At 41.5% G+C, this 15,743-nt stretch overlaps 1 protein-coding gene across 1 annotated transcript in view; it reads left to right on the forward strand.

Moving 5' to 3' along the window:
* The window catches only part of EIF2B3 (eukaryotic translation initiation factor 2B subunit gamma), a 102,936-nt gene that overhangs the window by 32,817 nt on the left and 54,376 nt on the right, over positions 1-15,743 (forward strand). The window contains exon 5 of the mRNA XM_056867652.1: positions 13,830-13,919. Within this exon, the coding sequence (XP_056723630.1) occupies positions 13,830-13,919 (90 nt within the window). The remainder of the gene's footprint in view (positions 1-13,829; positions 13,920-15,743) is intronic.

Here is a 15,743-nt window from a genome sequence, read left to right on the forward strand (position 1 = left end):
GTTTCTCTTGTTGGACCATTCTTAAAGCTGTAGAATCCATTTCTGTGCTGTAGCGATGGCACAGAAGGGTGAGTACGAGGTCAGAGAAGTTATCCATGCTTGTTTGAACACAGTCTGAATGTTCTCTGCCACATGTTAGACATATGTTACTCATCAGTGGGCTATGAAACTCCATGACGCAAAGCAGACTGGAATGTAGAGTTAGTTAACACCCCTGTCCTGGTCGGAAATGTATTGACAAATGTAAGGAAGCAGGATGGAGAAAAATATTATATGAAGCACTGCAAGGGTAGCGATGAGAAGTGTGGCTGTTACGTCCTAAAGTTATTGAGTTCTGTTGTTCCAAATTCAGTCCAAGTTCTTGCTCCAGCTTTCTTTACTGTTCAGTGAATCATGAAATTTGTGCCTTAATGGGGCATTTTCCAGCAAGCTTCAGGGAAATACCTGTGGGATTTTTGCAAGCAGCTAGCGATTCGTCTCTTTCCAAAGGAACCTTGGCCTTAAATCTCATCGCTCAGTTCTCAGATGCATTGTACTTTGGAAGAATACAAAACTGAGTTCATTGTTTTGAAAATTAGCCACATTTGGTATTGATTGAATTAAAGAACTCCAGTTTGCTTCACTTACTGTGCTGACTGCTGATGGCACAGTGCATGGCTGACCCGTACGCTGTGGCACTGCTGGGCACCAGCAAGTTGGGACCAGTACCTTAAGCCGTTTTGGGGGCAGAGACCCGATATAACTATTTAAAATAAATAAAGCAAATTGAAATATTAGCAAGAAACATTGTCTACAACTAGCACATTGTTTTTGAAATCATCTGACGCATTCTGTTTTCAATTATTATCTTTTAAAAGCTTTCTTTATTTGGAAAAATTCTACTGAATGATTTTCCAAATAACTGCTGTTTAGTTTGTCCCCAAATAGAATTGTGCTGGTGCCCTGGCCTGGGTGGCCCAGGCTAGCCCAATCTCATCAGATCTCGGAAGCTAAGCAAAGTCAGCCCTGGCAAGTATTTGGATGGGAGACCTCCAAGGAATCCCAGGTCACTACGCAGAGGCAGGCAATTATTAACCACCTCTGGATGTCTCTTGCCTCAAAAACTATAAGTCAGCTGCGACTTGACAGCAAAAAAAAAAAAATTGTGCTGGTGAGTTCGATTGTTACATAAAGAGACAGGTATAATAGCAAGTATTCCTTTCTCTTGTTAAAGCCACCCTGAGACTCTCCATCTTTGCTTTTGCCATTATCCTGCTTGGTGGCCACCATCTTCATATTTCATGGAATTGTAATAGTCAGTTATTATAAGCCGGAAGTATTTTTTCCCAGTAGTTAAGTGTACTGCCTCTGTGATGTGAAAGCGTTGTGAGTCCTTCCCAGTTGCAGGATCCAAGAGCCTGGTTCTAGGCTGGTCACTTTGAGCCCAAACCTACACTAGAAGAGCCTGAGCTTAAGGAAGAAAACATTCCTTGTGCCATCTCTCACTCCAAGGAGTTGCTGACTTAGTTTCTACACCCACCATAAAGGTTCCCTCAAATCTAGTCAGTCGCCCTCACTAATAAGGGCTGTTTGCCTAAGCGGTAAGGTATTGCTCAGAGCTTGGAAGGAATGCTGAGATCTGGATCAAGTGAAAAGAGGAATCAAGTTTTTTGAGAGGAATAGTACAAATACCTGGGCTAGGAAATTAGCAAATCACAAGCAGTCAAAATATCAAGCATTCGGTGATATTATCCAAGGCTAGAAAGCCCACAAACAAGCACTCCAAAACTCCAAACTGTATGCAAGATACTCCTTTCAAGAGGGGAGAAAGAGTCCAAAGAGATAGAAAGCACAAGACAGAGAAAGCACACCAGGCAGAGGATGCCAGGTCTGAACATGACAAGGCTGATCTCAGTTTGGGGTCAGATTCTGACTCTAGTTGAATGACAAGCAGCAGAGTTCAAAAGCAAAATATGCTGATTTTTTTTCTTTGTAGGCTTGGAAAGAGGGGAAAGAGGGCACAGTGGTGGATTGGGTGTGTAATATAACTGGACAGTGGGAAAGGAGGAATGGTCCAGGGCCCTGAGAGAAATTCCAAAGAAGGTTTTGAAAAGAGGAAGGTTTCCAAGTGGGGAAGGGGTGTGTCCAAAGACAGTCGTGATTCTCATCAGCAAAGCAAGATTTTAACAGGCAATTCAAATAGTCTCAATTGGATCGTTGTTCACAGCAAGTAGGTGGGAAAACCTTTCTTTGGGAACTGCTAACAGAATAGGGTCCATTTGTGGCTAAACACAAACTGATTAATCATTGATGATCCTTGATTAACAGTCTGATGGCCAGACAGAGGAGAGATGTGGCACCCATTCTATTCTATTAGGCTGATGGAATTAGGCACAGTTCTGTGTTATCTGCTGGCTTCCTTCCGTTTTGTCTTGGAAGTGGCATACTGGCCTTATGCAGAGAGGAGAGAAGCTGGTCCTGACACCAAGGTAGGATGAGGTATGAACAAAATGGAGACACCATAGTAACAGGAAGTCTCATCACCATCTCAATCTATACAAGACTGAGGTTTTCAGGGTTGTAAGGGATCTCCAGGGTCATCTAGTCCAACCCCCTGCACAATGCAGGAAATTCACAGCCTCCCACCCACACCCCCAGCGACCCCTGTTCCATGCCTGGAGGAAGGCAGAAAACCTCTAGGATCTCTGGCCTGGAGGAAAATTGCTTCCTGACTCCAAAGTGGTGATCTGCATTTCCCTGGGCATGTAAGAAAGAGCCACGAGAGCCAAGCACTGACTCATCCCTTCCTGCCCTCCCTCTGATGATCTGCCTAAGTTCACAGAATCAGCATTGCTGTCATATGGCCATCTAGCCTCTGCTTTAAAACTTCCAAAGAAGGAGAGCCCACCACCTCAGGAGTAAGTCTGTTCCACTGAGTAACCGTTCTTCCTAATGTTTAGCCAAAAACTCTCTTGATTTAATTTCAACCTGTTGGTTCTGGGGCAATATAAAACAACTCTGCACCATCCTCTATATAACAGCCCTTCAAGTACTTGAAGATGATTATCATATTTCTTCCCATTCCTTACTTTCCTTGTATATTCTCCATATCCCTTGACAACATCATCATTCATATAGTAGTATGAAGCCATTATCTTTGACTCTTGCTCTCAATCATGTTGTTTCTTGCTTTACTACACTGTAAAAACCTTCCCCTCTTCCTCCCTTAGCAAGAACTCTGATTCATGCTGTGGTCAACTTGACTATTGCATATTTCTCTGGCCTTTGTTGTCACACTTTGATACCCATTATCTTTGTCCAGCACTCTGCCATCAAAATCATTCACCTCTCTCATTATTTGGATTATTTGACATTGTGTCTTAAATCCCTGCCCTGGTATCCTGTCTGCTATTATATCTAGCACAGATACTTTTGTCCAAGCTCAACATATTTTTGCTGTTGCTGTAGACTCTGACTCTCCTACTAAAACTAACCAAAAAAGCCCATACCCTGCCAGAAAACTAACCAAAAAAGCTCATACCCTGCCAGAAAGCTCATACCCTGCTACTTTAAGGTGCTACTGGGCTCTTGCTCTTTTCTATAACCATCATCATCTGTTTATCTGTGCCTCTGCCTTCCTCCTCTCCCTTTGTTGTCTTCCTTGTTTCAAATTTTAGATGCTTTTCAAGGCAGGAGCTTATCTTCTTGTACTTTGTAAAGTGTTGTTCACATTGATATAATATGTGAGATGTGTATACCATCATGTGTATTGGAAATTCACATAAGGATGAGCTACTGGGCACATGCAGGAGCTTTCAATTTCCAAACCTACCTCAGTGCCCCATGTGAACCATATGAATATTAATGTCCTTTCTAACAAGGTGGTTATAAAGATTAACAGAGACCTTGTAAAACTGCTTTCGTAACTTTAAAAGTGCAGTAGAATTGCTATACAAATTATTACTATAACAGTAGCAAAAGGGCCATTGATGCTTTTGTATAGCTTCCCCTTTACATGCTAAACATGACACTATGCTTGTTAGGTAAGTCGCTTCTTGCTGTGGCCAAATAAACTAAACGTTGTTAAAAATCTTTAAACTCCCCCCTTGAAACTTTGAGTCTTAGCCAGGTAGAACATTAATAACACAAATCAGGCCGGCAGTGCTATAAATTTCAGCTGGAACCTAGGAGGGGAAAAAATGCCAATTTCTGTTTGCATTATTATTAATGCTATTTATGCAGGAAAGGCCTTTCAGCAAGCTTGATTATTTTTTAGAGGGGCCTAGTGTTCAGTTCTCGCAGTAGAAAGGGTTAGGGCTGCAGTTGGAAAATTGCACCCAAAGAGCAGCTCCAGGATAGAATGGCTAAACCCCTTTGAGAACAGAGCCTCTTCAGACTACTTTTTCTGCAGCCTTTGCTTTTAAGAGCACTTGAAAAATATTGTTCCTCAGGTAATGTCGTGCTCTGTGCTCGGTCTGTGTCTTAGCATTTCAGTGAGCACCTCTTTCCCAGGCCAAGCAGCTATTGAAATTTTTTTAAGCTTTTCAGGAAGGAAAGTATGTGAGCATATATTTAGCAGCCCCAGACACTATTGAAAGCATAATGGATTCTTCCCACACTCAGCTCCATTCTTATCCTAATGGCCAGACCACTGGATCTGAAGTCGTGTCAAAATTATTTTATTTCTGTGCTTTGGTCTTATAAAATACTCCGGGTATTTCTTAATGAGATGTTTACTTCTAGAATTTATTTTTATGTATTGGGCAAAATCCTGTTACCTTTTTTATGCAGAGATTATTCCATGGTCTATACAGTCTTCGAAAATTATTATTTAGGATCTCTTCATGCAGAAAAATGTTCATGTTTTCCTCCCCCATTTGATATATGTAATACTGTAGTTATTGAACTAACTGTTTTGCTGTATGAAGGATGATGAAGAAGAGTTGGTTTTTATATGCTGACTTTCTCTACCACTTAAGGAAGAATCAAACAGGCCTACTATCACCTTCCCTTCCCCTCCCCACAACAGATACCCTGTGAGGTAGGTGGGGCTGAGAGAGCTCAAAGAGAGCTGTGATTAGCCCAAGGTCACCCAGCTGGCTTCATGTGTAGGAGTGGGGAAACCAACCCGGTTCACCAGATTAGCATCCGCCGCTCATGTAGAGGAGTGGGGAATCAAAGCTGGTTCACCAGATTAGAGTCCACCGCTCCAAACCACTGTTCTTAACCACTACACCATGAGAACGGGAACCTTTTTTGAACTTGGGGTATTCTTACAATTACATCACTCATATTGCAGAAAAGAGGTAACAGAGAACAAAAAACTAGCAAGCAGAGGGCCAGGGAAATATCCCTTTAATTTACTCCCCTGATTTCTCTACCTGTATGAAAGATGTCTCATCTTGCTACCACTGAAAGGTTCAGTCAGGAATTCAGCTGCTCCCTTGCTTTTGAAAATCCACTCAATTTACAAAATATGTTCTTTCTTTGCCAAATAAATAATTTGCCTGTGGGGTTATTGTAAGCAATCATTGGAGTGAATGTGTGTTTTTGCATATTTGATCTTCCAACCAACACTGGATGCCTTACAGAACAGAGGTTAATTCACACTGTGTGCATTTGTATAGGCCTGTTGTGTGTGTTGGGTCTACACCAGTGTTATGTTCTAGGAACTGGCTCTGTTTTAGTCTTAATAACATGCTGCATTGAATTAAGTAAAGAATGAAGTATCTACAATTCCTGTTAGGACCTGAGAATCATAGCATCATTATTTTAAGAAAAGTAAATGTGCATTCCTTGAAGACATTTGAAGGAATGATCTCGAAAAGTCTGTAGATTTGTGTTTAAAAGGCTGGATATTGGAGAGAGAATATAAGGGATCTCAAAACCTTAAGATCTCTAAGTGAATTTTTGAAGAGTTTACTCAAGGATTTTTATATCCAGACTTAACAATTCCAAGATCCATCAGCTTTACCTTGCCATCTAAAACATTATTTTTAAAAATCAAGTTATGTAAAACTTCTTACTTGGGTGGGGCGAGGGAGAGCTGGCAAAAGCTCTTAGAGTTTCCCTTATAATCCTGTTTCCTGTGACAGTTCTCTGCTTTCACAAAGTCATCACGCATCTGAAATTATTATTAAAACAGTGAAATAGAGCATAGGGTATTTATTGCAGAGTATTCGGTATTTACTGCAAGGTGTCTGAATAAAGTCATCATGCAGTAGATTATATCTTTATTCTCATAACTTATTTTAATTGTATGCTACTTCAAGAGGACTCTGATGAGGTAGGATAGAAATTCTCTAAATAAATACACTTGCATCCTTAGGGAAATGTACAAGTCACTGTTTTGGCTGTTACCCAGAAGTGTGGGGAAACCTCTTCAGTGCTGTTGTATAATGTCTGAAGTAACTGAAAGAAGTAATGTCTGGTTAGCAGAGGCAGAGGATAGTTCTGTGCGCTTCTCTGAGCTAGAGATGCCTTTACTCCTCTGGGACCTTTTTCTTCACTTAATATGAGTCTTATTCCCACCTTTCTTTTGGTAGTGAATTTCTTTTCCCTCTGTGCTAACCTGTCCCTCATATGCTGCTTGATGGAAGTAGCTGTATGTACAAGAGGTGAAGTGATGGAGTTAGGCACCATCTCTGTCGATCAGCTTCTGTGGTCTTAAGTGACTTTCTTAAGAGTCGCTTAAGCTAATCAACAGAGATGGTGATGTAGTGGTTAAGAGTTGTGATTTGGAGCAGCAGACTCTAATCTGGTAAACCGGCTTTGATTCCCCTCTCCTCCACATGAGCAGCGGACGCTAATCTGGTGAACCAAGTTGGTTTCCCCACTCCTCCACATGAAGCCAGCTGGGTGACCTTGGGCTAGGCACAGCCCTCTTAGAGCTCTCTCAGCCTCATCTACCTCACAGGGTGTCTGTTGTGGGGAGAGGAAAGGTGATTATAAGCTGGTTTGATTCTTCCTTAAGTGGTAGAGAAAGTCAGCATATAAAAACCAACTCTTCTTCTTCCTCCCTTGTTTCTGAACATCCATCCCTCACTGGTTTATCTGGTTGCTTTGGTGGTCTGTCTGTTCTAAATCTTTACAAAATGTTGAGGGTCTTCTGCTTTAGATTTGGAATTGAGACGTATGAAGCATACTTCATACGTCTCCTGTCTTAACATGTCTGATATTTCTCCATACTTACTGAACTTGTGTGTCCATTTTTCCTCTTTACATTCTCATGGGCATGGCTGTTTCAAGTTTTCTGATGCCAAGAGGTGAATAATTATAATACCGGATCATGTTTTGACCCAGTGAAACAGATATGAATCCTCAAATGGTATACCTTTTAAAAAATCCCAAGAAGAGGTTATGTCACAATTGTTTTTTTACTAGATACAGAAAACTATAAGTTCCTGCTTAAAAACCTAAATTTCCAGGCTTGGCTCAAGTAATTCAGTGTTTGTTAGAGCCTCCAAAACATCCAAATGTATTAGGCACTGGTTTATTATATACAAGTATGTTCCATGCTAGTGTTAATATAATTAGTGCAATGTGTGCATAATCTCCTCTTGAATTACTCTTCCTTGCACTGAATGTTCACAATAAAACTTCAAAGATGCTGCGTGAAAAACAACAGCACTGCCTAAAAATTGGTAGCACTTGATGTATGCCTCGCCAGCTTTATATTTCATTGTGGTTTGAATGAATGTCATTTTTAAAGAGTGCCTTAAACGCTAAGATTCAGATCCTATGGTGCCATTCTGTTGTGCAGCAGCAGCTCCTCCAGTGGGACTTTCCATGTGCAGAGGAGGGTGATTTTGGCTGAGTCCTTCCTACTGCTGTGGACCACCAGATCCCCTAACCCAGAGGAGCAGGATTCTGGCAGGCAAATAAGGCTACAGTGAGAGACTGGCATCACGAGAGAACTCAGGATGCAAAACCAGACGTACTCTGAGGCAGAGTGAATCAAAAGGCAAGCTTATATCCATGTTATAGTGACTGGGCCATTGGGGAGGGACATCCCTAATTTGCCTGCTTGTTTCATCATGGGAGGAGGTAGGGAGTGAGTTCAAACCTCCCCATGCCTCCATTTGGAGGCTGTCCTCACATTTTTTAGAAGCCTGGAGTTACAGAATTGTTTGGGTTAGTGAGTGATAGTTGTGCATGTGTTGAGGAATCACTGGTGGTAACTTGTTTGTGCTAATTCTATTGCTGACATTCTGTCCCATGTAAACCATGAGAAGTGGACCTCTTCCCCTCGATATTTGTACATTAGAAGTTTGAAATTATACCTTCATGACACTACCGTAAAGAAAAATCTGAGTCCATCCTTATTTGTCTCTGCCTTGCACAAGTGTCTGTCTAAAGTAATGTTTGCATGATCTGCCCCCTTAAACATGTTTACAGTAAGTTTGACAATCCAGCCCAGTCCCATATCCAGTTCTGAGTAAGGCTATGGTTGGAAGAGGTAGATTGGTGCAGTACAGTTAATACATCACTAAATAAGCTGGATTGGATCCCCAAAAATGTGAGAAGAACATAGCTCACTGAGTGGGATCTTTGCCATCTTCCCCTTCTGGCTGCAGCTTCAGAAGCACACAAAAGCCACTCCTGAAATTTTGGGAACATATGTGAATAGCATGATGTGCAGCATAAAGGGAAGAAGGAATTGACAGAAATCAGGCTTCTTCGTGTCAGTGAATAGAAATACCATTCTGCTTGTAGGGTGCATGGCTCTGTACACTCTCACCAATACATGATGGTTTCTTTCTATCAAATGTAACCACCCTTCCTCTGTAGAGCGCAGGTTAGCATCTATTAGGCTTCCCTTCTCCATGTTATCATTATAACAAACCTGTGAGGTAGGTTAGACACAGAGATATGGTGACTGGCTCAAGGTTACCAAGCTACTCTGACATGCTACTCAATGCACCACTCTTTTTCTCTGTTTGCCTTTCTTATAGTCCCCTTTATCCTGCCCATTGTTTCATGTACCTGTCTACAAGATTGCCAGGCTTTTAAAAGAAAAATCTGATGATACTACATAATCTCCCATTTCTACCTCATTCCCTCAGTACTTTGCAGGTTTTCTTGCCTCCAAACTTATACAAATCCCAACTATTTTTCAGTCCCAGGAGTATCCCACCACCTGACTTACTAAGAATTGGATACCTCAGTCTAATAAGCAGGGACATTTTAATGACAGCCGCCTTTAGTGGGGGGGAAGCTCCAAAGTCTTAAGCCTTCTCCCCATCCCAAATCCTCAAACTCAAGAGAAAAGGGCATGTATATAGGCAGTTCTTCACAGGAACAAAAGGAGCAAAGAAATGTTTAGATCTGCAGAGGAAGGTGGCCTCACATTTTGCACACGTTCAAAAAATGTTGCCTGTTCATTGAATGCAGCCCCCTTGTTGCTTTTTAAACTGAGTCTCTATATTTTATGGGAATTTAATTTTTATCAATCAGTTATGTATTTTATGGGAATGTAATTCCTATCAGTCAATTAAGTCATTACTCAAGATTAGTTTCATTGCTGTAGATCAAACAGGAGGGGGAACTGAAAATTTAGGCTGTAATTAAGAGGCCTGAATGTTGTCCAATTAATATTTATTTGCAATATGTTCAAGCCTAGATTAGCCTCAGACGCTGAGGATCCATACTTGTTTGAACTCCATGAAGCAATATTCTTTTAATCCTGCTGCTGGATTTGTTTTAACACGGAATGCTGTCTTTGTTGCCAGAAATAGAGTTGCAGTGCTGCAGGGGTTATACTTCCAAAAATCCTTTCATGACTTTTAATTTGTATTTGATTGTTGGCAAGATTGTATGATCTGATTGACTGACTGGGTTATTTTTAAAATTAAATATAGTTTGAATGCATTTAAAATGTGTAGCATTTTCTTGTAAAGAGATTTAAAATGAGTATGAAGTATCTTCCTCGCACTTGGTCACCTTCAAGTAGTTGAGCAGACAGTTAACATTTATGACTCCATTTTAATAAATGTGTTGGAGGTCTTTAACACAAACAAAATGTGCTATGCAGGCTAATTAAATCAATACCATGTAGGAACTTGCAGTTTCTGGAATTGCTCTTTTAAAGCTTAGATATAAACAAAACCTTCATTATTTTGTGGTGTGTAACTCTGAACAAGGGAGGTGTTTCCTGCACTATTCTTTTAGTAGAATGCATATGGGATTATGATTGAAATGCGGCATGTAGCTTGAATAGAGCTATGTGGATTGGCAGCATATGAAAATGTCAGTTTCTCCATCATGTCGTCTCCAGTTTACAAGAGTGAAGTATGGGCTGCTTTTCCAAGGGTTCCCACCCCCCAATATGTTTAGTTTGCCATACTTGGCTGAACAGCCAGTGAATTAAATAAGAGACATTCTTTGAACATAAGTGTTAGAGTAAGCTGTGAATAAATCCAAATTATCTAAGTAGAAGACAAAATTCCACATCCTGGCTCTAATCCAAAATTCCTTGTGTATTCCCTGAAGCATCCCGTCTCATGTGGAAACAACACTTCAGGCTGTCCCCACCTCTAAAGTGAACAGGAGAGCCCTTGCATACACTAATGTTCCCATTGCTTATTGAAGGCTCAATACATACAAGCAGTCCCTAGATTGAGTTTACTGGCTGCATTTAGATGTCATGACAAACTCGAATGTGATGAGATTGTGCACAATTACAGTTTGTTTGCCGTACCTGTACTCCCATTTTACTCTTTCACCTCCCTTTAACACAGAGTTAGATTAAACACTTCTTGGTTTAAGCAAGTTCCAGTGTGGTTCCAGTAGGATTATAAATTGGGGTTTAATTGAAGATTAGAATCCCAGTTTGTAGAAGGAAGCAAACTCCAGTTTGCTGATGTACCCGCATTCAAGCATTATGGCAAATTGCACCTTGATCAAGCTGGAAAGTGTTCAGACTTGATATGCACGTGAGAGGAGGAGTAAGGTTGGAGGAGTGAAGGGAATGTGCAAGCGCATCAAAGAAGCTGTGTTTGTGTGTGATACTGGCAAACCTCTGTTTAATTAGAGTTTGTTGTGATGTGCGAATTATACTAAATCATGCAATTGTGTAGATTATAATATAGATTTTACTTGTGGGTGTAAGGAGTAGAACTGGATTACTCTTTCCCTTTTCATCCATCCACAGTAACATGCTGACTTCCATTTTCTATGGTTTTAAGCCCTCATTGTTGATAAACTGTGTCCTCGAATAAATCGCTCCATTGTGGTACACATAATGGTCTAAGAAGTCAGTATCTAGATTCTTGCCAATACCCTTTTTCTTTACATGCAAAAGACAGGACTGGACATGAAATATTGTTACTTCTGTTTTGTCTTCCTGTGCTTATGGGCTGTTTCAAAAGCTAGTAGTATAGTAGCCACAAGCAAAAGGAAATGTGTCCAGAAACGTGGCTTATTTAATTCGTGCTAGTAAACAACCAGAGTTTAAATTTAATTCTTCCTTTTTAAAATATCCTGTAAGTTTCAGTGCATTTAAACCTCAATACCCTAGAGACAGCTGAGAATACAGTAGCAGGGCCTTAGTCATCATCCGCAGAGAAGGGCATGGTCTCTTTGAGGCATTCAAGGGAATGGAAGTTACTTGGTTTTAATAAGATTTGAAATTGTCAAGGAGAATTTAAAGTGATAATTGGCAGGCCATCGGCCGCACAGATTATGAAGCTGTTGCAGTCAGAGTAAGTGATTCAAGATGAGTTTTCTTCCAGGGCATCTGTTGCTCTTTGATACAACACTTGTTGCAACCCTGGACTTCTAGTGAAAGTTTTAACTTAAAGTAAACCCCTCGGAACTGTAGATTTTGACACCCCACTGTAGTCAGTTTGTGTGCTGGAAGAATTAACCAGCTGGTGTTGTTAGAAACACCATTTCACATCTTTGTCATCTTCCTATGCCTATCATGCACTGTAGTTGCCAGATTGTGTGAAGACCTCATAGCCCATGCTAGAGAGGGGACAGAAAGACCCTGTGAGCCCCGAGCCGTGTCTCTCCCTGGCCACACACTGCTTTCCACCCAGCCTTCCCTTGAACAGCATGGCTGACTTCAGATGCAATTTTAAACAAAACGATGGGGGTGGGGGAGGGGGTCTCAATCAATGTCTTAACTGCCAAAGATCTACAGAGAAGAACTTATATTACACAGTGGTTCTCTTTGTTCAGGGGGAAACATATGTTCCAGAGGATTTTTAAGGTTCTTCAAGATTATATTCTTTTGGCAGCAAAACATATTAATCCTGTTCTCAATTGTATGTGGGGAAAGAGACTGTGTAGATAATGAAGGCAAATGTGGAATAAACCTGGAGCACATTGTGACCATACATATATAAAGAATACTGTCCATAATTTATATACAAAAGAATGGAGGTAATGTCTAGGCTGAACAGAATGCCTGCAATGGTTTCCCTTCCATAAAGGCAAATTTAGTAAAAGTACTATGCAACCTATTTCAAAGATTTGCATTTTAGAATAAAGTGGAGGAGAGGAAACCTAACTCTTTAGTTACCAGGCTATAACTCTATTTTAACAGGTTATATAGAAACTATTTGGTCATCTTTTTCATTTGACGCTTTTGAAACTTTAGGTCAACACCTCAAATTAAAGGCAAACTACTTCATCTCTGGGTTTTGTGCCAATAGTTTACCACTGGGCAGAGTAGATTTCTTCCTGTTACTGCATTAATCTGCAAATTTAGTGCCATGTTTTCCAAGGAGGCGTTTTCCCCCTTTTTACAATACTGTATATTCCCTACAGATGTATAATTTTGACCCCAGAATGGTATTGCTGAGCTGTCCAGAAGAGTGGGGGCCTTAAGCTCTTGTTGGTCATTCATCACTGAAATGACCACTGAAAGATTTTCAAAGGATAATTTGAATTACAAGATTAGATTGGTTAAATTGAAGACATCAAGGAACAGAGTGGATTCAGTTTTAATTTTGACTAGTTTATTTCTGAGTACTTGTCCATGCTCAAGGGGAAGGGAGGGAGCACATAAACCCCACTAGAGCTAGTGGCAGGAAGCAAAAGGTGGATGTGGTATATTTTAGGACTCTACTCACAAACCTTATTTTGCACTAGTAAGTTAGTTTGGGACTTTTGGAGGGAATTTTCACAAGTGACCGACATCCATTCCTTCTCCCTTTAATGAGACTTTAAATCTCCTGCCACAACTAGCTTACTGTTTCGTTTTAGTAGAGGCAGAGTGTTTCTGGGTTTGCTTGCAGAGATGATTACTGTGTTTGAGAAGGGATAATAGCTTTTTATTTCCTCTGCATAGTAAGCAGGGTACACCAACTCATGGATCTCACAGTGTTTGTGGCAGGCTGCAGTTCTATATAGAATCTATCCACTTGTGATTGCCTCTGTTTTATCTTACAATGGCAATAAGTAAAAAGATTACTTGCCTGTAACTATGGTTCTTGAAATGTGTCTCTGTACATTGCTACACTCTGTCCCATGTCCCTATTTAGGAGTCACTCTTGGCAGAAACAGAGTGCTGATTAGCTTTTTCGAGCCATTAATTAAACTGAAGTAAGCAAGGTCCCTGCACTTACAGAAACAGGCACTTATAAAACCCTCCATGATAATAGGTAAATGTACTCTATGTGGAATGGAATCAATGGAAAACTTGGTCAGTAGGCATATGCTTGTTGGCACATAGTAGTTGTGGAAGCCATCACAATTCACCTCTCTACTAATTCCATTAGCAGAGACTTAGGAACACAGATGTCTCTTGTAAAGTTTTACCATCTAGTGATTTTAAAGTGGGGCTATTAAAATGGTTATGGAATGCAGAGCTGAGTGACTTCACTCTTTTATTCCCCTTCTAGGCATTCCAGAATGCACATCAGGACAGGATTGATGGATGCTCATCTGTATTGCTTGAAGAAATGTGTGGTAGACTTTCTTGTAGAGAACAGGTAAGAAAAGCTGCTGACATCACATGTGTATTTCAAAGTGCTGTAATTATAATTCTGGAATCTTCTCCGTCACTGCATTTCCTTCAGGAAAAGTCATCCCTCTTTTACCTCCTTTGGATGCTGGCCCATATTGCCTTGTGACTAGACTCTGATGTAATCTCATGCCCTACAGGTATCCTTCTAGCATAGTATGCAGTTTTAAATTGTGTGACATGCCTTGTGGGATTTCTTTTCCATTTTCTGCTCCAAGACTTGCACACTGTAAGAGGTTGAGAGAAGAGACACTTTTCAAGCCCTGCCCGTGCCTCAGTATAACTGTCTTATGCTTCAGTTTCAGAGTTACGTACATCCCTGCTGCAGCCAATCTTAAGATTTCTGCCCTTGTAACCCTTCTGCTTTTCTGGATCTTGCATTGTTTTCAGAGGCACTTGTTCACTGTCTGCTGATTTGCCAGCTCCAAATTAGCAAGGAGCAGAGGTAGACACAGGGCTCAGGAAAAATGGCCACTCTAAAAAAAATGGCACTGGGAGACTGCAGCTGCTTAATTGGGAAAGCAAAAAAAAAAAAAAAAATCAAAGAGTTTTATACACAAACATATACAAACACATGAAGCAGCAGCTATTCTGTAGGGCTAGTTTTGTTACGTATATTTCAGGTGAGGGCATCATTTAAAAATCCACTGTTGCAGATGGATTGTCTGTGTGAATAGTAGCAACCAGGCAGTCTGCTGGAATCACAGAATCATAGAGTTGGAAGGGACCATATAGCCATCTAGTCCAATCCCCTACTCAATGCAGGATCAGCCTAGAGCAGGGGTGGGGAACCTCCGGCCCGCAAGATCATTTTGTCCGGCTCCCGGCCCACCTGCCGAGGCTGGGAGCTCCACGGCCCACCTGCCGAGGCCGGGGAGCTCCATGGAGCTAGCTGTCGCTAGCCAGGCCCTCATCTCAGCACTTCGGGCTTCACTGGGAAGCCAGAGCGCCTGCGCACAAAGCTGAAGGTCCCCCCCAGCCCTCCCCGTGCTCCATTCCCCCGGCCTGCGCTTCCGCGGGAGGGTCCCCGCCAGCCCTCCCCGTGCTCCATTCCCCTGGCCTGCACGCTGCCGCGGGAGGGTCCAAAGGCTCAGTTTGCAGAACAGACCTTTCCCACCTCTTCCTGTTTCAGCCCTTTGTTCTCCCTGAAATGCAGCTACTGGGGGTTGAGGCAGTTGTGGAACAGCATGGGCAAAAACTGCCTACCTTCCACTAGTGAAAGACAACTTTGGAATCCCTTTCCAGCTTCAACTTTGTCATCAAGAGGTTGCCAGGGAGGCACTGCAGAGGCCTTCTCAATCTCAAGGATGCTAGGTTTTTAAATTATAAATATGTTTTTGTATACATTGCGCTTCTAGTGCTGGAAATATGGTCTTACACAAACACTTCTCCTTGGAACAGCAGCCTCATAATTAAGGCAAGCTCTTTAATTTTGGTTAGATGTTGGTGTGTTGTGCCTAGTTGATGGACTGACGTTTCCTGTGGACGATTGAGGGTGTGTGAAGAAAGAGGGCTGGTTGGGCATGCAACAGAGATGTTTCCAGTGTGGTTGTGTCTGTTAGTAGCTAGCAAATAAAGGGTGTTTCGACAGGGGAGGTGGTATTATTATTATTATTATTACCCCACCCTCCCCAGCCGAAGGCCAGGCTTCTGCTAGCATTCTGTGCAGCAGCATTGCCCAAGGCCTCCCTGCTGTTCCAACTACATCTTCCAGTTGGACTGAGGAGATGTATTGCTGGTCAGGGAGATGAGGAAACTTTTTTAGGGAGTATTGTCCTGTGGGCTGTCTCAA

The sequence above is a fragment of the Euleptes europaea genome, chromosome 2 (assembly GCF_029931775.1).
Source record: "Euleptes europaea isolate rEulEur1 chromosome 2, rEulEur1.hap1, whole genome shotgun sequence".
Lineage (NCBI taxonomy): Eukaryota > Metazoa > Chordata > Lepidosauria > Squamata > Sphaerodactylidae > Euleptes > Euleptes europaea.